Raw genomic sequence first — 22,667 nt, 5'->3', positions numbered from 1 at the left:
TGCAGATTTCAAGATAAGGACACACTATTTTCAGGGAGATACCTAGCCTACAATGGAGCGAGGCAGGAGGAGCTGATGGCATGCTTTTTTTACTGGCATCTTTCAGCCAAAGACTGAGCAAGCTGGTGGTACAAAGACCTAGCCATTTCTGTCCGACTCAGGACCCTTCCTATAAACAGTCTTTGCTCCAGAGCTCCCTGGCGGGCTCGTAGAAAGTGTCAGATCTGTGTTGCAGTCTGACAGCTCCCCTGCCCAATCTTGTGTTTCCTTTTTCCTTTCATGGGTATGACATCACCATACATCTTTTGTACTCCCAACTCTGTCTCAGCATCGAACTGGCACAGCTGTTATCTGTGTGGCCCCAAGACTGTGGGCAGTAAGACAGCATTTTGGGGCCTGGGTCATGCACTGCCTGGCTGGTTATGAGTTCCCCATCCCTGTGGACAGGCCGTACATACACAGCTCGTGGCACGAGGCTGTCTAGTTATTAATCCCTTAAATGGAATAGCTTACTGGTGAAAAGGAATGCAGTGACTGGTGAATGATTCAGGTGCTTCAAAAATTAGGAGTGGGGTGGATAATGAGTACAAGGACAGTAGACTTGAATGGCTGTTACTGAGTTGGATTGTTGTCCTGCAGGTGGATGATGGAAAGTCGAGGTCAGTTAACAAAGAATGTAAAACTACATGTGAGGGCCAGAGCCTCTTTGATAGCTTGCTAAGAAGTCCTCACCTCATGCAGAAGGCCAGCATAAGGATTGGATGGTAAAAGGAATAACCACCAACAGATGTTCAATCAAGCCCGATCTGCCATGTCACGGTCAGGACCAAACCTGGAACATGAAATGGGGACATCTGGCGGATGCCCCCAGCAGTTTTGACTCCCTAGAAGTTTCTGAACATTCTGGGCCTGTGGAAGAGGCCCACCCTTCCCCCCATTAAGAGCTAGAACTACCCTCTCTCCCTCCTCCTGCCCTAATACGAGGAAAGACAATATAGAGGTCTTTCCCCCATAAGGCAACAGGTGCCTCTAGGAGCTGTGCCCACCCCATCTCCCGACTATCAGGCATTTACCCAAGGTGAAGTCACAGCATAACCTGGCAGAGGCCAGGCTGGGCCTGATGAAGGGAGAGATGGACGATGTGCGAAGGTTGCGGCATAGCCTGGCCAACGTGTACTGGCAGGGCCAGGAGAGTACCTGGGGACTGGGTTCTGAAGGTGCTCAGCCAAAGGTGCCAGGACACAAGACTGGATAAAGGAAGCTTACTGACTTGGGGATATTGCTCTGGATACAGGAGTTAACACCATGAGTAGAACTCCAGGGGATACAGCAAACTCACTGCTTTAGGGATGATCCTAGTAGCCTGAAACAGTGATAGAAATGTTGAAATGCCTGAGCTGATGGAAGAGGTAATAGAGGAAGGACTGAAAAGGCTCACGGAAGGGGCATGCTGGAATAGGTATATCATAGGCGGCAACAAGGCCCATGGGAGGATTTTTGTCATACTCTGTTTGGGCTGCTATACCAGAATACCATAGACTGAGTGGCTTCAACAAGGGAAACGTATTTCTCACAGTTCGGAAGGCTGGGAATTCCAAGATCAAGGTACTGGCCAAATCAGTGCCTGGTGAGGGCCCACTCCCTGGCTTGTAAATAGCCATCTTCTTCCTGTATCCTCACGTGATGGAGAGGGAAGGGAAGCTCTGGTCTCTTTCTCTTCTCGTAAGGACACTAATCCTACCTTGGGGACTCCACTCTCATGACCTCACCTAAACCTAATTATCTCCCAAAGGCCCATCTCCAAATACCATCACCTTGGGTGCTAGGGCTTCAACATATAAATCTGGGGTGGGCACAATTCAGTCCATAGACATTGTGTTCCACGAGGAGGCCCAGAGGAGCATCATTTACCAAGGCCAGTGGGAATGCACTGGTGAGAAAGGTGTGAGCATCGATCTCCTCTGCAGGTTGGGCTGGCTGGAAAGGCTGGGGTGGAACTTGGCTTGCTGAGAGCAATGTGGGTGATGACAAGACCTTGCAGAGCCCAGGCGGCAGTGCTAACCACAAAAGTAAGGGTGCGTAAATTATATTAAACACCAAGGTCAAAATGGCAGCCAAGGGGGCCTGACCTGTGAAGTCTTACAGAGGTAGTTAATAGAACATGGCATCCCTAGGGGCAAAATAGAGAGGGTAACCAATAAGGGTAATTCTTTATATATAATCAAAAGAGATCAAGGATGGATAAGCAGGGGGCTGAGATCACCTCCCCCCACCCCAAAAAAGTAACCTCCAAAAAAACCCCACAAAACTGTGATCCCTTGCCCAGTTTCCAGACTCAAAACCCATTGACTGAAGAAATGACTGGGCCCTTAGGGGAATGGTCACTGCAGTAAGTAGTTCAGTGTATATGGTAATGAGTCCCCTAGTATTTTTCCAAAAGGTCCTATGGCCATTTACTCAGGTGGCTACACATTGGAGAAAGAAAAATATCCAGATACGCGGGGATTCAAATTGACATTTGATACCCAGAAACTCAAAGTGTCATCATAGTTCCCCTTCCCATTTTAAAGTGGGAGCATGTGGACGTTAGAAAATAGAGTACTAGTCAAAGTTTGGCTTATAGTGGGTCCACTGGGTCTGCAAACCCTCATTGTTATTTCTCCAATCCCTGGATATATAATTAAGATAGACGTACTTGGCAGGTAGGATAAACCCACACTGATTCCTTGACCTGTGAAGTAAGAGTGTAAGTCTCTAAACCCCCTTTCCCTCAACCAGGGTGGTAAGTAAAAACAGTACTCCCTTGAGCAATGCTCTTTAAAGCTCCCCAGATGAACATCCATTTCTGGCCATGATGGTGAAACAGGAGCCAGACGTGGAAAGTCCACAGCACACCACTGTGATCTCTGAGAGAAGAGGAAGAAAGGGAAGTCCAGTGAGTGTTCAGGCTTATGGCTTGGAGGTATAGTTTCCAGGCAGCAAAGCGGGGAGGGGGGAGGAAGCCAAACAGAGGCCAGTGGTCTCACTGAGTTGAGGAGACAGGGACCAGTGTTACGGAACGCCAAGGTGGCTAGGATTTGTTGGGCCGAAGAAAGGAGAGGAGGAACACACACACACAGAGCGCTCTGTAGATCCGCAGCGAGTCCCTCTGAGTCTTGGCTGAGCACTAATCTGTGAAGGTGTAAGAAGAAACTATCCCTGCCAAGAAATGAACAACTGGAAAGCAGTAGAACAAATGAGTCACAGATCACATTTGGGGCTGGGAATAGCTTTTGTTCCCACTAGCAAGAGTGGAAATAACTCATAAGCCATGGGGCATCAGGTAGAGTTTTCAAAAGGGTATGGTGTTCGTAGTGAGGTTAAATTGTCTCTAAACCAAAGGCTTCTCTCGAGCTCCCCTAACAAAGCTTAAAAGCCTTGAAAGGATCAAACTAATTCCAAAAGACTTGGCTGTGTACCAGAATAAAGCCTAATACTATTTAAAGGAATACAGTAAAATCTGTCAACAAGCAACCTAACATTCACAGTTCCCACCATCCAATAAAAAAATTACTAGAAAAATATGCAAAGAAACAGAAAAATATGACCCATAATTAGGGGGGAATCAATCACTAAAAACAGATCCAGAAGTGGTAGATATGAAGGAATCAGCAACTTGGACCATGTAATCTGGCAGACCCTAGGGTACTGGAGGTGTCAGTGGTGAAAAAAATTGCAGTGTGGAATTTATAAGACCCAGTCGGAGAATCACAATGCAGGTCCCTGGGGTCCTGAAGCAGGGCTGCGCTAAGTGCAGGAGAGAACCGCATGCGTTCTGAAAAGCAGCTTCTGGAGTGCTGCTGGGCCCTGGTAGAGATGGACCCATGAGACACCAAGTGACGATACATCCAGAGCTGCCCATCTTAGCTGGGCCTTGTCAGAACCACCGTGTCCTAAGGTCTGTGGGACCTTAAGCGGTTCCATCGTGAGATGGAAACGATGCCTCGAGGAGCAATCACGAGCAGGAGCGGAGCAGGCAAGCAAGCTACATGAGCAGGAGGCCCAGATCCCCATGGCATTACAGTTGCCCCCACGTTGCTCCCTCCCTATGGCTGTTGGGACCTGTAAGATGGGCTGAAGCGGGTGGGGGGCAGGGACTTGAGCTTGCTTTTTTGTCAGTGAGTTGGCTTACTATGTGGGCCCAAGCTGGAGATGGACAGCCGTTGCATTACACCCTCATTCAGGGGTGACATCGAAAGAAAGCTTCGAGGAAAAAAATCTTCTGCAATATTTCTGCAAAAAAAAAAAGGGCAGAATTTTTGGTGATGGACCTGGTCACTCACTTCGTGAGAGAGAAAAGTTGAAATATATATGGAATCTTGGCAGTGGCCAATGGCTTGGCCAACTCGTCAGGAGTTCGAAAAGAAAAAGAATGGGATTGAGACAAGGTCTGCGGGTAGAGGCCTATGGTTAGACATCTGGGAACAGGCACAGAACCTGAAAAACCGTATCGTATGTTAAGGCCCCCTGGAAAGTACCCACTGGAAGAGGCACTAAACAACCAAGTAGACGAAATGACTTTGCCCGTTGGTATTAGCTCTTGTTGGCGCCCACCCCAGGGCTGGTACAATGGGCACACAAATATAGTGGCCGTGGTGGCAAAGATGGAGGCTATGCATGGACCCCCCCAAAAATACAGACTCCCACTTACCAAGGCCAACCTAGATACTGCTGAATCTGAATGTCCAACCTGCCAGCACTACATACCAATGCTGAGACCCTGGTAAGGCTGTCGGAAGCCTGACTTGTCATTTGATACCAAGTTGAGCATATTAGACTCATTCGTTCCTGGCAGGGCCAGCAATTCATTGGCACGAGGGTTAACACCTATTCTGGGTATGCAGCTTTCTTTCCTGCTCACAGGGCCTTGCCCAGCACCACAGTCTAGAAACTTACAAAGTCTCTGATCCGCTGACGTGGATTTACAGAGTGTGTGATCTACACATCATAATATCCAATCAGGGAGAGTTAGCTCATGGCTGCAGGATCCACTGGTTCTCTGACATACTGCACCACCTAGAAGCTGCTGGCCTGATAGAATATTGGAATGACTTGCTTTACTGCCTGGTTGGCTGCAATACCCTGCCAAGATGGGGCGCCATCTCCCAAACACAGTACACTTACTAAATCAGAGAACCTACATGGTGCTGTGTCTATAATAGGAAGGACACGTGGATCTGGGAACCAAGGGGTAGAAGGAGGAGTGACCTCACTTATCATCAATCACTCCCAGTGAACCACTAGGGATGTAGGACTTTCCACCCCACAACTCTGGGCTCTGCAGAGCCAGAGGTCCTTGTTCTCAGAGGTGTACACTCTCCAGTGGCAACATAGCAAGGGTTCCATTGAACTTCAACCTATTGCTGCCAGCTGGGCACTCGGGTCTCTTTGTATCCAGGGACCGGCAGGCAAGAAGAGTCACCGTCTTGTCAGGGGTAATTGACCCTGAACTGTAGGCAAGCCTACAGTTGCATGACGTGGGGAACTACAGGGCCCACTTGGGGCACCCTTTGTACTCCTTCCCCGATTGTGTATCCACAGGCAAGTACAGCTACCCTGGCTCCCAGGATTTCAGAACACTCTGGAATGAGGGCTTGGTTCACACCATCGGGAAAGCCCCAAGCCCAACAGAGGTGATAGTTGAGGGTGAAAGGAATTTAGAGTGGAGGTGGGGGATGATGAGTAACACTTGTATCCTGGAGACTGTTTGCTGGAAGCTTCTGTAGTTGGTCCTATCAAATTCTTCTTTTTAAATCTCTCCTCAGGAAGAGAGGTCCACCAGAGCCCTGGAGGAGGTGCTCTCCACATGCTTATGGGGAACTGTATCCAAGCAGTGCAAGTGGTGGGGTGTGGCAGGCATGGAGATGTGCCATTATATCCCCCCTCAAGAAAAGACTTGCCATCCAGCTGCAAGAAGTGTGCTTGGCTGACAGCTTCCAACTATTGGCTTCAAAAGGTCCACCTTAGCTTTCAAGCTGAGGCCATGCTATTTCTCAAGGCAGGCAGGATAAGTGGTCAGTGATTTCACTAAGCTGTGGAAATTGAGGGCACACCTTTCTCAGGGTGGCCTCTTGCAAAAGACCAAGCAAGACACTGATAAAGGACCTAGCTGACTGATCAGTACTGCAGGGTGATAGCTCTGCCTGCCCCATTCTCTTTCCTCCCTTTTCCTTTCAAATGTGTTACAGTGTCTACTTCCTAAGGAACCTAAACCAGGGTAGAAATACAGGCACCTTTCTTTTCAATAGTTAAAATAAAGGCTCTAAGTCCAGAAGTAGCATCTATCAGGGCACAGAAAGAAGAATGAGGTGAACCTTTTGAGTGAGGGGAACAGTGGCAGATCTTAAAGGCCTTGCAGGCCACAGCTAGAAGTTAGAAGCCTATTCCAATTGTAACATCTAGTCTTTGCAGCGTTTCAAGCAGGGGAGTGCTTGAACTGTTTTTAAAAGCAGATTTTGTAAGGTGAATTGAGGGTGGTTGAAGATGCATGATAAAGGGAAGAAGACCAGTTGGGAGGCTTCTGCAGTAGTCTGGTCAAGAGATAATAGTTTGGACCTGAGAGGTGGCAGTGGAACTGGTGAGAAGTGATTGGATTTGTGATATATTTTGGCAATATGGTTGACATGACTTGCTTCTGGTTTAGACGTGGGGTGAAAAGAGAGGCCATAAGGATGAGCCTAGACTTGGGGCCTGAGCCGCCACTGTGTGAATGGTAATGCCCATTGATAAAGGCTTGGATATATTTAAGTTTAAAACACCTCTAAATGCAGATTCTGAGTAGGCAACTGATATACTGGAGCTCATGGACGAAGTCAGGACAGGAGACACTCAGGAGTGACGGGTATATATTACATTAATGTAACGCTATGGGATTAGACGCAGTTACCAAGGGAGGGAGTAGCTTGAGAAAAGGCTAAGACCCAAGGCAGGTCACATCATTCCCCTTCTTAAAAACCTTCATTGTTTCCCAGTACTACAAACATAACCCAAATTATCTGGGATGACATCCCAGGCCCTCTACATTCTTGCCTGAGATGACCTTTCCAGTCTCATGTCCCACTTTGTTTTTCTAGAGACTTCCTATTTTAGCTCCTTGGTTTCCTCTAAACACTTTGCTTCTGTGCCTCTGCTCATGCTATCCCCTCCGTTTGGAGTGTCTTTCGTTTGCCAACTTCCCCTGTTCGGCAAAATCCTCCTCATTCGTACACTCTTGGCTCAGGTTCACCATAGCCAATCCCTCTCTTATCTTCCTCTGAGAACAGTATCACTCAACTGCAAAGCAGGTGACAAATGACTTACCCAGTGGGTCTGGAGGTAGACAGCCTGAGGCTGGTGCAGTGACTCTGGATGTCATCAATGGACCAGGCTCCTTTCTCCTCCGCCTTCCACAACATGTGGCTTCTTCCGTCCTTATTGGTGCCTCAAAGGTTGCAAGAGTACTGTTCCTCCTCCAGCCTCCCACCCATTCTAGAGATAAAAGGAGGAAGGGGATGGCACCTACATAAGGAAAGCAACTCTCTTGGAAACTCCTAGACTGTTGCCAGTCTCACTGGCCAAAACCGTGCCACATGGCCCTTTGGATTGTGGGAGCTGGTGGGGTGGGTGGTACTAGTATGTTACTTGGTGCATTGCTAGTCTCTTGCCGAAGACCAAGCGGGACAGTGGTAAAGGACCTAGCTGTTTCTGTCCACCACAGGACTCCTTAGGTAAGTGATCTTTTCCCCAGAGTTCCCCATTGCACTGGCTGACTGACCAGGTGTTCTGTTGGTAAAGGGGAACTCACATGGTGCGGGAGGGCGCGCAGCAACGTCTGCCCAGGGTTCTTCCTTTTCGTCTACTCTGACAGTTCACTGTATGTCTTCTTCACCAGGTTTGAAGCACCTTAATGATCTCTCATCCACATTTCTCTATGTTAGAACTCCCTCTTCCTTACCTAGCACATGAGAAGTATTTAACAAAGGGCTTTTTTTTCAGTGCTGAACAAGTGACTACAGATTGCTCTAGTTCTTGTTCTGTGAATAAAGGCTGGCCTGTGTGGAAGGCAGTTTAGGGCAGCTCACTGAAAGAAACTATGTTATAGTAACTGAATAGCTTATTACAGAACCTCAAGAATCGGGTCCATGTTTTATTCGAAAGACCCTCCTTCCCCCTACCCGCCCAACAATATCCTCATGTCTGCGAAATTATCCTATTGTACCCATTTCATGATGGCATCCCAGCAATATAAACAATTGTTCAAATTCAATTAATGTGCTGAAAACACATTAATGCAAAAAACTAATCCTGTGTTTCCCCTGTCCTCCTGGGACACCCACCCCCAGAGCTGGGCGTGGTGTTGGTGGATGGGAAATAAGATCGAGAAACAGAAACGCCTCCTTTTCTTTCCTTGTCCTTGTGATTCCCCAAACAAATATGCTCTCATCCCCACAGGAGAAGCAATGGTTTCAATCAACATTTTTCAGAAATAGGAGGGCAGAAATCAGATGAAAGTTGAGGCTGCTTCCAACCGACAGACCAAATGGTCATTTGTTTCTCTCCCAACTCTTAGAAAAACAAGGTGGAAATAGCTTAGCCCTGGGGCTTTAAAGTCTCCGGGTATAGGGAAGAGTCAATAAGTCTGTCTTCATTGAGTTTTTAAATATATATGGTGCATTAACAGTATCGAGCCCCACAAAGTAGCAGAGCTGAAGATGCCGTGTGTTTCCGGGGTAAGTCTAGATCCTTGTCTCCCTATATTTCAACCATGCTGTGAAAAGTTCTCGCATCTCTCTACACATCACATCACCTGAAATCTCAGTCGATATCTTACTGGGATTTTATTCAAAGTCCATAGGTCACCTTTTAGAGTTGCTTTTCCCTAGGTCCTTTTGGACGGCACCACCCACAGGGTCTGTGATGGTCTACTTCCTCTCTGTTGGGTTCCCACCGCTGTTCTGTTTGTATCCAGCGAAGCACTCAGCAGTTCTGTAACCAGAAGACCTAGCTCACCACTCAAAAATGCAAGTACAAACAGCAAGAACAAAAAGAGTTCAAATGTTTACTTTACAATTGTTTTATTCAAAGCAAATTAAAAAACTTAATATATTTTTCCTTTAAAAATGGAGATTTTAAAAAAAGCTTTATAATTAGTTTTGAGGGTGCTTATCTTACCTTCAACATAAATGATTTATATATTAAATTTGTTTTCTGATATCCACGTACATTCTCATTCTTTTTAGGTAGCTATGAAAAGATTTCATATTCAAAAGCCAATGCCACTTTTCTAAAATTTAGGAGAAAAGATTCTTGCGCCCAATGTAGCAGACGCTTGCTCCAAGTGGTAGAAAGTCCTTTTGCTCTTGGCCAAATGTCAGGTCTTGATTTCTGGTTGTGTGAAAAGACGTGTTTTGTTTTCTTCAGAGGACGGAAGGAGTCTCAATTCTTTAGATTTGTTTTTGTCTCAAAGACGTGTCTAAAATGGGTACCTAATGTTTTATTGTATAAACCTTATGATGATTGGGCCTGTGCAGTCCAACTTTGAGATGACATTTTCATACCAAAAAAGATGATAATTGGCAGCTGCATTGTATTTAGGCTAATAATCTCAGTACTCTCATCTTAAGTCCTTCTGATGAAGAAGACAAGACTCTGATTTTATTTAACCAACAAATAAAGGAGTCTATGTACATGGCAGTTGGAAGTGGTCACAAGAATATCACATAAAAATAAATACTTTACACACTCTTCTTCCATGTCTAAAAGTGTTAAAATTCTAACCGGAGAAGATTAGAAGGTAATTAGTGAACTCAATTATTTGTAAAAAATATAAAAACACACAAACCAAATGATGCAAAAAATCTTTTTAATCTAAAAATTCATTTCCCAGGGCTAATTAAGAGCCAAGGCCTGCCAATTTTTATCAGTTTATTTGACCAAAAAGAGCTATTCAGCATTTTCTTCAAAGTAAGATAATATATAATAGGTTTTGATAAACCTTTCTAAATGAGGACATGATATGGCAGGCAGTTCAAGGAAAAATAGCATTAACTTTTTCTTTGGTGTAACCAAAAGGATATCCAAAAGTTAGCAAATGTTGACGTTTCAAGTGATAAGAAATTGCCAAATGGAAGTTTAAATCTGGTTTAAAAAAAAAAAAAAGTTGTAAAAGGAAAGGCTCCACCCACAGTTCTGTAGTGCAAGTTTTAAAATTTAATTCTGAAAAATAATTTTATTTAATAAGCAGGAAACAAATTCCAGCAGTGTATCACTTACTCCTCTCCCCTTCTCTCATCTGTTACCCTCTCTGTATGTGCCACTGTCATTTCAGCTCTCCAAGGAGGTCTCAGCTGCTGCTCAAGGAGGAAAGTCATTAAAAAATTACCTACATTTCTACAAACCAGGCTAGAAGTTGTGTGTCCGTGGCTGCACAGCAGCAGACTCCGAGTTACGGCGTTGCCATGTCCACGTGTCTGTCATTTTTACAAAAAAGAAACAAAGCCTTTTTTCCCCAGAAAAAAGTACCTGAACCGATGAGTCACTTAGCCCCTTACCAACTTTTTGGGGTAACCACTACACGGCTCCCCTTGAAAGCACACCTGTGCACATCCCCACCCGTTCTGTGCGCTCAGAACCAGCAAATCTACCTCCTCTTTCTCAGAAGTAATGGTCCTCTCCCTTCTTCTGGAACTCACTAATTTCCATAAACGTAATACTTTTAAAGCAGTTACCACCTTGCTCAGAAGGCTCCATTACTCTACCTAGCTTAACGCTGTCTCTCCTATTTCTGTACATGCTGCTTGTATTTTTTTTTTAACATAAAAAGTGTTCCAAATGCACACACATACACATCCCTGCACACACACCCAGCATTTAGAGAAAAAAAAAAAAAAAAAATCTTCCCCAGGAAGCACTTTTAGAAGTTAAGCTTCTACTTGCTTTTAAGCCACCAGGGCAAGTGCCAAGTGAGTCCTAAATAGCCCTCCCTTTCCGCCGCGGGGCCGGCCGTGCCGGGCCCACAGCACAAATGCTGAGCGGGATCCAGGGACAAGGCAGGGAAGGGTACCTGTCAGGCTTCCCAGAGCGACGTGCTGCACATCTCCCCACATCACCTGGGAGGTTCGCGCCCTTAACTCTCTTCCCTCTGGGGACCTCCGCGCTGTTCTGATGGATCCGTGCCCTCTGCGCTGGGCCGCCCCTCCATGGGGCCGGGAGCCTGCGCCCCCCGCGAGGCAGCGGGCTCCCCTGCACAGAGCAGGCTGCCCTCACCCACGCCATCCCCCGCCAGTGCTTCCAGCGAACGTCCCCTCGCAGCGCCCAGGGTCCGGAGAGCCCTGCTGTCTACGGACTCCGTGGCTTCCCCTTCGCCCTCTGAGATGACGGTCATGGGGCTGCTCTGGATCCGGTTCCGCACGCTGTACCGGCTGCTGGCTGCGGAAGGCGGAGTTCGGCTGCGGCCGTACCTGGGGCCAGAAAAGGACAGACTCCGAGGCATCGAGCCTTCGTTCTTGGCCCACTCGTCCTGGGCCTTTCTGCTCTTGCTCGGGGAGCAGCTTGATGGGCTCTCGGGGGTGTCTGGCGAAGGCTCCGACCTTGACCTCTGGAATCTGGGGTCTGTGTTCTTGAGCATCTCGGCTGCGGACATGCGGGCACTGGTGTCTGACCGACTCCCTTTTTTCAGCAGCAGAGCTTTGAAGTTGTCACTGCTGGTGCTGCTCTTCCGGATGCTTCTCTGAATCGATCCCACTTGCTTCTGGGAGGCCAGGCTGGGGGCAGCGCCAGTGGGTGTCACTGGCGGGGAGGGAGAATGGTTTCGGGAGTGATCATCATCGGAATCTTTACGGCCAAGGACTTTCCTCTTAGACCTGAGATTTAAGAACGTTAAGATGAAGGTTAATTCCTCGTGGGCCACTGGATGCCAACCACATCCACCCTGCTTCTCTCACCGCACATTAAGGTCACCAGCTATTATTTTCACTATGGAAAGTACCAAACACCCAGGCAGAAAGAATAGTTCATTGTATTACTATGTGTGCCCATGACCCAGGTGTGATAATTATTAACTTATGGCCACCCTGTTTTCATTTCTACGCTCACTGGATTATTCTGAAACAAATCTCAAACATCATATTATCTTACTTTTGGATAGGACCACTTCCAGCGTTTTTAATAACTGCCATTTCTTACTTAACTTTTCTATATGGGACTGATGCTGAGTGAATTTTATGGTGCTGGCACTTGAATGGCCTAATACAGGGGTCTCCAACCCCCGGGCCGCAGGGTAGCGGGGCCTGTTAAGAACCCGGCAGCACAGCAGGAGGTGAGTGGGGGGCAAGCGAGCGAAGTTTCATCTGTTACTCCCCATCACTCTCATTACCCCCTGAGCCATCCCCCCCTACCCCACCCCATGGAAAAACTGTCTTCCACGAAACTGGTCCCTGGTGCCAAAAAGGTTGGGGACCACTGGCCTAATAGATAAGCCAACTCCTAGAATGTCCCACATACTGAGACAGGCCCCCACCTTAGGTTCTAGAACAACTCTGCAACTTTACATTCTCCATCATTCTAGAGTTTGGCATAAAACCAGTTTTCCTTGGCTCTTACTGGACCATTCGTCAACTCCTAGAAATCCAATTTTCCGGAAAATAAGAGTGAACCTTCCACATCAGATCCTGTTGGCTGACTGCAGAGAACCACTAGCCGAGCAAGCAAATGTGAGGGAGGTGGGTAGAATGTGAAAGAGGAGGGGCCTTCAGGAAAAGTAAAATTGTCCTGGGGGAATTTCTTATACCCAGTCTCTAAGAATCTCCCTGGCTTAATGTGTCTTCTGCTGAGAATGCATTAGAGAAAGTAAAGCAGATGTGCCAAGTGGCCCCTTGCAGGTCTCTTCATATCAACAACTCAAGTGTGGGAGGAATCTCTCAGCTAAGTGCAGGCGGACTGGCTGTTAAGGAAACTTGATACATTTACTAAGATGTGGTTATACCTCTTTTTCTGCTATAAAATTCCAGAACATGCAACCGGCAAAGGTTGAGAGGATGCTATCTGAACATAGAAATTAAGAGTTGAATCTGAGCAACTTCTAGCTGTGTGACCCTGGACCAGTCACTCATCTATTTACGAGTTTTTCATACTTGTAAAATGCAGATGATGATAACAACCTCACAGGTTTGTGAGGATCCAATGAGATAAAGGACCTCTGGAGTCACACAGACCTGGGTTCACCCACTGCTAAAGCTTCCTTGCTCTCTAAACTGGGGCAGGTTAAACTTTCTGATCCTGTTTCCTATCTGGAAAAGAGGAATAACAGTAGACAGTTCAGAGCTTATCAGTAAAGATAAATGCAGTCATAGGCGTAAAGTGTCAGGCATAGAGTAGGTGCCTAACAAACCTTTGAGTGTCATTTAGGGAAATATAATTCTTCCTTCCTGCTATCAGCTCAGGATTCAGTGCTGTTTTTACCTGTCCTGCACATCGAGCCACAGGGGAGGATGGGCCCGTGATGGCTGCCCTGGGCTTGGTGCTCCCAGGGTCCTCTTTGTGCTTCTGGCCAAAAAGAAGCCACTAAAATGGAAGACAGGAAGTGGTAAAAACCCAATTAAGAGGCTGAAGGGGGTGGCCAGAGCTGACATAGCGCCAGCCCCTTTGGGACAGCAGAGACTGGCCTATGGTACTTTGGTTCAACAGTTCTATTCCACTGTCAACAAGAGCACTGCTCTGGAGTTAAGTTGCTGACCCACTGACAAAAACCACAGAAACAATAACATCTCAGAATTTCAGAACTGGAAAACATGTAGGTGGTTTGGTCTGACCAGAGAAGGTAATCGAGGTCTAGAGAGTGAAGTCATACGGCTTAATACAAGAAGTAGGACCTGATGGAGTACCGTTCCAGGAGAGCTCATGACCTCACAATTTATACTGTTTGCTTCCCAAAGACATCTCTGCTCATCTGATTCTTGTAGGTATTGGTTTGTGGCTTTTAAATGTGGCTTTTCTGTTTTGCTTTTAAATGGAGAGGGTGTGCTGAGATCCACATAACAAGCCATAGCTATGCTTGATTAAAGCTACAACCTTTAATTGTAGATTTAGAATGAAGACAGGAGACGGGAATTTATAAAAGTATTGTTGTTTCTCAAGAGTAACTGCCCACTAAAATGAGAATTAAAACTAAATATATGAATTCTCTGCATATATGTGTGTATATATACACACAGACTATAAATATGTGTGTGTGTGTATTTCTAAGGAAAATGGCTATTAAAAAACGCTTGAACAATTAACACTGGCTTAAAAACTAATTACTTCACTAAAGATAAAAACTTCACACCTCAACTGGTGTTCTACATTTTCCATCTGGCTTTAAATCTGAAGTGAATTAATTTGCATTATAAAATTTGAAAGTTGTGTTTCAATTTAGATATTCTTTACTTTAGATTATTAGCTTAGGTACTGAAGGATATAAAATAAAGCCCTAAAAATCACAGACTTTAGATGGCTTCCTATTATGTCTGCTAATATATTATCTATATCTCTATCTATCTATCCATCTACTAAAAATTAGCCTGCATCTATCTACCTATCTATCTATCCATCCATCCATCCATCTACTAAAAATTAGCCTGCATCTATCTATCTATCTATGTATACATCCATCTATCCACTAAAAATTAGCCTGCATCTATCTATCTATCCGTCTAGTAAAAATTAGCCTGCATCTATCTATCTATCCATCTATCTAATCTATCTATCTAATCTATCCATCCATCCATCTACTAAAAATTAGCCTGCATCTATCTACTAAAAACTAGCCTGCATCTATCTACCTATCTATCTATCCACCCATCCATCTACTAAAAATTAGCCTGCATCTATCTATCTATCTACTAAAAATTAGCCTGCATCTATCTATCTATCTATCTATCTATCTATCCATCCATCCATCCACTAAAAATTAGCCTGCATCTATCTATCTACTAAAAATTAGCCTGCATCTATCTATCTATCTATCTATCTATCTATCTATCTATCTATCTATCTATCATCTATCTATCTATCCATCCATCCATCCATCTACTAAAAATTAGCCTGCATCCTTGCTCTCACTCTGTAATCCATACCCTACTCAGTCTTTCCTTCTATCGTGTACACAGAACAATACAGACTGGCCAATTTCTGCATCTGCAGTAGATGTAACTCCTTGGTAGGAGAAACCACAGTCTTTTAGTGCCTTACGAAGGTTGCTACAGTAAAATACAGAGGAGATCCTCGGTATCTTGTTAGGAAAAGTGTGTGGTGATGTGGCCCCACAACAGCTGGGTTCTCTCTGAGACCAAGTATTTAGTGCACAGAGCAACCAGGCGACGTGTCTTCTCTGTGGATGCTGTCTTAAATATATATGCCTGTATATTTAGCAACCCAATGCATCCCATACCACACGGGAGATGTTGAGCCTTGGAAGAATTTCCTAACAGTTACACAATCATTGAGAGCTCATTAGGTGTCCAGCATGACTCGAGTTAGAAACATCAGTGTAAACCTCTAGACATGTCACTGAAGTTGCTTTCAAAGGATGTGGAATTTTTATTTCCCTATTTGGAGGAATAATGTGATCACTAGCTACCTTTTTATTTCTAATGAGAGCACAGAGAGCCGTCAGACAATGTTAGAGGGGCAGTCTTTAGGGTCTATTGGGACATTATACCAATAGTGGAGTCAAGAGTTAAAGAACATAATTCTTGACAAACACCTCAATTCATCAGCTTGGGTTTTTCCCCCCTAAATTAGATGTTTACATGTTGCACGAGGAATCGCAGGTAGGGACTGCACAGCCTCTGCTTTCCATCTCATGCAATAACAGCCTTTTCAGTTAAATTCCAAGAATTGGGAAAGCACTCCTGACACAGGTTACTTACACAGAGAATCAAATGATTTTACGGGATGTATAGTTTCATGAGGAAAAAAAGGGACCTTGATTCAGGGACCTTGGCAGTACAGGGGCATTCATAACAGTTATCTGAAATACTATGGTAAAGAACTTTAGAAGGAAGTAAAGGGTTTATACAGCATATAGCTTAAAGTCCTTGCACGAACACAATCATATTCATTTTCACAATGACACCGTTGTGGGAGTACTCAACTGTTTATAGCCAGAAAAATGAGGCAATAAATAAAACTTTAGGGCTAAGTCATATTCACTCTTCAAGGTGATCACATGTAAAAAGTACAACAGTTCAGGCAGTTATTTTGAAAATTTTACTCTACATTTTTTTAAAACCCAATAATTTCTTAAGCCAGTAGATGGCACTAGCAGTATATAGTAACAAGCAAGTTTAATTCCTTTTGCTCCTGCTTAAAAAAGATGTACTTTTACTGAAACATTTAAGTAGCCAAAGATATTACACTATAAAATCCGAGTTTTTCTGTAAAATGAAAATAATAACAGCAATAAAACCAAACACTGTTAGGAAAGAAGAAGTCCTGTACAGCGAGTCTGTGCATCTTAAGTCCACAGAACACAGCATCCCTCATCCTGGACTGGACCACTGGCTACTCTAACCCAACTCCTGTAAATATCCAATCAAATACAGTGACACTGCATTTCTTGCTAGTAAGAGAAGGGCCAACCAAATGGCATCATCATGTTTAGCCTCTGTCCCCCATATCATCATAAAAATCAGTGGAACAAAGTAAAACAGAAATTGGAGTCAAGGCAAATAAAAATATAGAAACAAACTAAGAAATCAATAATCAGGTTAGTGAAGCCTAATTGGGTGACAGCAGAAACCTCAAGAAAGAAAAATACATTGAGAAACGATTTGGAAAGGGGGACTCATAAAGTAGATGCAAAAAAGAGGAAGGAAGTTTTGGATACCTGTGAATAGCTGCAAAAAGGTCTTCCGTGGTCCGGGGTCTACTGGGGGTCATCACCTCATCACTCCCATCTTCCTTACAGAAGTCACAGGCCTCTGAGGAAGAACCGGCTGTGTCAGCCTCCGGTACCCCAGCTATGGAGAAACAAGCAGGCAGACACAAGATGCACAAATGACTTGAATTTCAGTCTGTAGCCAAGCTCCCAAATATGCTTCCCTACCATTCTGACAACGTGAGAATCACAGGGAGAGGCAGTAGGGCCTGTAGTTTGATATTTTACAAAGATGGGGAAAATGACACAAGCATGACAGTCAAAGCTCAGGCTTTTCTGTTAAAGTCTAGATAAACTGACTGAATCTCTCTTAAATTTTGTTATAACATTTCTTTGCAGCTCTCCAGGGGATTACTCACTGCTATTTAATACCCAGCCTGCTGCCAACCACCCCACCCCCTCTATTTTTCTGCGCTTCTGTAAGCTCTACCCTTAGATCTAGATTACAAAAAAAAAAAAAATTCATAGAAATGCCAAGTTGGTAACCTAAGTACAAGGCAGCACAGGGAGTCCACATACTGCTGGCTTGAACGTGAACGTGCACCAGCTCTGTTCGCCTCGGCTGCATATGGTCGGAGGGGAACAAGAGAAAACCAGACTCACGCCCTGGGTCCTGCAGAGACAAACAGCTCTCCACGTTGTCCCCGGCGTCCGCACTGCTCTCGGCGCCCGGCTCCTCCCGCGAGGGGGCTGGCGAGGCATCGGGCTGCACCATGGGGACATTGGCTTCCACTCTGCCCGAGGACTCAGATCTTGCAGCTCCTCCCGCAAGAACCGAGATGCCAGAGTCGGTCTCATCGGAACCAGCCCCGGCTGCACACCTCTCTCGTGCCTCTCCTCTCGTGGGGCTGGGCGACGCTTTGCTCACGTTCTCTGCGGGCTCCGCCGTGAAATCTCTGTGCGGAGGTGGCACCACCAGAAACAGTTTGGGCTTCTTGGAAACAGGGGGGGGCTTCCTCCTGGGCAACGGGCCGGGTGGCTCATGGGGCGGGGCGGTCCCGGGCCCGGCCTCTGCCTCCCCGGCGCGGCCCGGGCTGCGGCTCGGGAGGCCACGCTCGGCTACACTGTCCTGGCGACCCTGAGTCGAGCTCTTGGCAGGAGTCGGGAGCGAGCTTGTCGCGGAGGCAGGCTGGCTTTCACTCTCCATTTCATTTATGCTATTTCGGGATTTCAGGAGAGCAGATGGCTTTAAATGATACTGGGGAACAACCGGAGTTCGTTTTTCCTGAGATGCATGTTCACGTAACAGTGCTACCTCGGTTCCTGAGTTCTTCCTCACCGGCCGCAACTGCACCATCTGCAACGCCTCCGTGGTGATCAGGGGCATGCGGGGTCTACCGCCCTCCTCCTTGGTGGAAGGCTGCCTGCAGGCCTCCCGGGAGGGCTCTGGCTGGCCAGCTTTTTTGAAAGAAGGCCTGGCATCTTTCATCAATTTGGGGTCAAGCGGTGGGGCAGGCGGGGGTACCGAGGGGGGTAAGGCAGGTGGTAGAGGTGGCAGGGAAGCAGATGAGTCCAGAAGAAAGGGGCTAAGTGCTGTAGGTGTCGGAGGAAAGAAGACGTTGGTGGGGGGACAGAAGGGAGTGAGAACTTCCGGTGGTGGCGAGGGGAAGAGGGGCGAGCCGGGCAGAGGCGAGCCCTCGGGGAAATCTGCCAGTGGAGGGGGAGGAGGGAGGAAAGGAGACTTGTCACTGGGACAAGGAGATGGGAGAGAGGGGAGAGGAGGAGCAGCAAGGGGAGTCGCCAGCACCGAATCCAGCCTCTTCATAGTTCCGCTTCCTTCCGTAGAAGTGTTGGAGGAAAGCGACGTGGACGAGGAGGAGATGGATACCGAAGATACCAGAGAGGACTTCCTTTCTGGCACCTTGGGCTTGGGCTTCCCCTTCCCATTGGCTGGTGACACTGACTTTAAAAACACAGGCACAGGGGTGAGAGTTGTGGGTGTGTTCGACTGGCTGGAATACCCACTGGATGGAGAAGTGACCCTGTGTGACTTCTCCGGCGATGTGATCTTTGGTTTGACTGCGCCATCGGCCACCGGGGCTACCGCAGCCCTGGACCCCTCCGGGAGATGGCGGCCTGGCCCGTTTCCGGGCGACGCTGCGCTGCCGGCTGGACCCGCCCCGCCTGGGTTCCCCGGGTCCTCCTGCACGCCCGTGTAGTCAATGTAGTAACCCCACGGGTCTGTGTACTCGGACTTGACGCTGCTCGTGTCGCTCTGTGCCGGTGTGACCCCGGACAGGGCGTAGACGTTGGGGGTGGTGGCGGAGGTCAGGCTGCTGCCCGCGCTCACTGTGCTCTGGCTGCGGGAGCGGGGCAGCCAAGGCTCTTCGAAGTCACTGCACGGGCTCTGGGAGGGAGAGCTGCCGCCCTTGCCCGGCAGTTTCAGCTGCAGCGAATGCTGGAGCGAGGCGATCAGGCTCTCGTTCAGCACCTGCCCGTTCGACTGGACGCTCTTCTTGGGAATCCTGCGCAGAGAGTCTGTCCGAGAGGGTGGCAGGGGAGGCTTCTTCGCTTTCTTCAGAGAGATGTTTCGAGAAAGGTTTTTGTCTCGGCAATTCGACCGGTCCCCTTGGTTCTTCCGCGCTCTTCCATCAAAAATATTGACCACGCTGTGCCTCGGGTTCCCAAAGCCATCGCTGCTATTGTACAGATTCCCGGGTCCGTGTCCAGAGTTGGTGTGCCGAGAAGTGTAGTAGCCATCGTGGTCCTCTGGATACACGGCCCTGACATCATCGTTGTTGGACGTCTGGTCCAAACTGCCACTGCTCATGTTACTTACAGGAGTGGAGTAACCCGGAGTTGCCAAATGTGGCTTCCGTGGGGACGCACGCCCACTACCCGAGGCACTGTATTCCCAGGGCTCTGCGCTGCCACCGTGTCCCCTGCCTCCGGAATAACTGGACTCACTCTTGCTGTTCAGATCCTGGGGGTGGACCGGGAAGCTCAGGTTGTTTCTACAATTATAGGCCATGGCCTGGGACCCGTTCTCCCGATTTGTGGGCATATTTAGAGAGACCGCAGAATCGCAGAGGGACAGCAGAGTGGTTGCACTGGACAAATGAGGGTCTGAGGCCTGTGAAAAAATGGTGGCGTGCCCCTCAGTCCAGTTACCACGGGGAGAAGGATGACCATCTTTCTGCCGGGAGAGGAAGTGGTCTCTGGATTTGATCTTTGTGTATGAAGATGAACTGGTAATTTCACTGTCCAGCTGCCCTAAGCTCTGAGCAGTGTGAATCACAATAACCTCTGAAGAGGAGGAGAGCGTGGCATTTGGCATGAGGGTGGCGGAGTAGGTGGCGTGAGGAGAGACTACGCACGCCGGACTTGTTACGTTTTCACCCTCCAAGTGCCCCAGCTCCTGGGATTTGGGCCTCAAAAGTGTTCCAGTCCCTGGGGCAGCTCCTAGATGTCCGAAGTCTTCGTCTACTTGCAGGTGACCCCTCTGGTAGGCGAGAGTTTCGTCTGCGTCTTCTGCAGGGCGCAGGGCACCCAGCCGTGGCTCCAGGGACTGAACGTTTGTCCTCGCTCCAGACCGGGGGAGACTGTGGAAACCAGCGTCACTGTTGAGGCGAGAAGGGAACACGACGCCCACAGAGTCGCTCAGCACAGACATGTTCCCAGAGGAGCCTGGGAAGTGACTCATCTGGGCCGCAATGCCTTGCCCCTTCTGCGCCCTGATTCTTCTCATCGAAGGTGGTAGGATTTTCACTTCCTCAGTCTGACAGCTGGAATCCCTGGTTTCTGAGCGCTGCCCAGCAGATCGATAGCTATCGAGCCTTCCGAGCGTAGAGTAGTGGTCTGGGGTGTCCACTGAGTGGCCACCAACAGCATCTTGGCCAGTGCCCCCCGAAGCTGGAGATAAAGCAGAAAGAGGCTTGTCACCTAAAAATAAAAATCAGTATCTTAGTTCATTACCTTGATCTCTCACCCCCTTCTGACTCTCCTGTTGTACTTAAAAGAAAAAAATCTTTTCTATTTGGTCTGGTTTCTTTTCTTCCTGTAAGCACCTAAGAGAAAGTTTAAGTATTGACAGTTACTGATAGCCCCTACAATGAAAATCCTTATTATGAATTTTGGGTACTTCTCTTAATATATACTTCAAATCCTCCTATAGATTAAGTGCTGCATATAGGATTCTCAGGTACTCCCTTTGAGATCAAAGCTGAGTGCTTCTTGGAAGGTTTACTTTTCACATAACCTCCTTTTCGTAAAGGTAGCCTTTCACCCACCTGGTGATTGCACAGAACAGCCATCAAGCAGTGACTGTCTTTTCCAAAGACAGACGAATGTAGCAGTTCAACAATAGGGCTACAGAGATACCATTTATGAGGGATATTGGTATAAAACGTTGTTAATTACATTAATTTTTTTATGTCAGAAGGAAATCCTAAGAAAAAGAAAAATGATTTACAGGCCCATCTGTGTTTCAAACATTTCATTATCCATCTTAAGCCATTATCATCTGTCTGTTGATGACATTCAAAATTCAGTAGCAATCTGTTGTGTTCTGGTGGGGAAAAGGCAGCAGGAACAGATCCAGTGAACACTTCCTCAGATTAGGATTATTCATTTCTTGGAGCTTTGTAACCAAACAGAAAGAATAGTATGTTTAAAAAAAAAAAGAAGCAGCAGCAGCACGAGGCAGGGTTTACAGAGAGGGAGGAAAATGGATGAGAAAAATCCTTAAGTGTAGGTAAAGGTTTCAAGCTACCTAGGAAAGAAGAGAAGCTTAAAAAAAAAAAAAAATCATGAAGCCAAGAACTTACTCAAAGTATATATAGAAAAAAAAAATCAATCCATGCATAGTAATCTTTAGGACATATTAAATCTTGAAAAATAGTAGCAAAACCATAATTCTTTCTATGTTGTTAGTCATCAAGGACCACCTGGCATCCCTGTTTACCTGGACAAGGACACTGGTGATGATGGGATTCCTGAGATCTCCCTCCCTACCTCACTTAAATTAACCATCATATGGCACATGTCCCTGACTGGATAGCACAGCTCACCCAAGGAGCAAAGCACAATGCTAAAATGGCAGCAGTGGTCTTGCATCAAATGCACAGGAGATGTTACCCTGCAACGAAGGCTCCCCAGCATAAAGCTCTTTCCTTCACTGTGATGATGGAGAATCACTTTTGTACCCGTATCTCTGGCAAAGAGGATCTATTTCCTCCTCCTACCCTCTGCCAAGTATACTTACTGCACACACACACTCACATGTGCCCATGTGACGTTCTCCCTCAGAAAGAGGGGAAGTGGGCAAAAGGGCAGGAACAGAAGAAAAACCCACTTTAAGGAAAGAAGAAGTGTGCAAGTTTTTGCGGTTTAGTATTTTAGAAGGTGGGGGGTTGACTTGTAGTTCTGTATCAGTTTGCACCAGTTCAATTCCAAACATTCAGCATACCTTATTATGTTAATATCTTTTTCTTTCAAATTTGTAGTAGTTTTTACATGAGGTCAGTGGCAGATTTTTAAATGTCTCTAAGGGCCATAAACAAAGTCTTGATTCTTTCAGGTAACCATTTTGCATGTGAAACCATTCTAGGCTTCTGAAAATGGGACTACAGCCATTTCTTCACCACCTAGAGCTCAATACTATTTTTTAATTAAAATAACAATGCTTTTCTAAAGACCTCTAAGATATATATATAAAACAACTCTGATATTATTTATCACAGGGACCACCAAAATTCTATTCCCAAGAGAGATCCTCCAAAATTTTCACAGT

The 22,667-nt window shown here is 46.6% G+C and overlaps 1 protein-coding gene across 2 annotated transcripts in view; it reads right to left on the bottom strand.

Moving 5' to 3' along the window:
• Positions 1-10,045: 10,045 nt before the first annotated feature.
• The window catches only part of NHSL1 (NHS like 1), a 101,381-nt gene continuing 88,759 nt past the window's right edge, over positions 10,046-22,667 (bottom strand). For both annotated transcript variants that reach the window (XM_068551587.1, XM_068551586.1), the window contains 3 exons: positions 17,540-20,788; positions 16,886-17,018; positions 10,046-11,879 (listed from right to left, as the gene is read on the bottom strand). In XM_068551587.1, the coding sequence (XP_068407688.1) occupies positions 11,144-11,879; positions 16,886-17,018; positions 17,540-20,788 (4,118 nt within the window). In that variant the 3' untranslated portion in view covers positions 10,046-11,143. The remainder of the gene's footprint in view (positions 11,880-16,885; positions 17,019-17,539; positions 20,789-22,667) is intronic.

The sequence above is a fragment of the Eschrichtius robustus genome, chromosome 9 (assembly GCF_028021215.1).
Source record: "Eschrichtius robustus isolate mEscRob2 chromosome 9, mEscRob2.pri, whole genome shotgun sequence".
Taxonomy (NCBI): Eukaryota; Metazoa; Chordata; class Mammalia; order Artiodactyla; family Eschrichtiidae; genus Eschrichtius; species Eschrichtius robustus.
The sequence above is the reverse complement of the archived record's forward strand: the minus strand, read 5'-3'. Positions and strand labels throughout refer to the sequence as shown.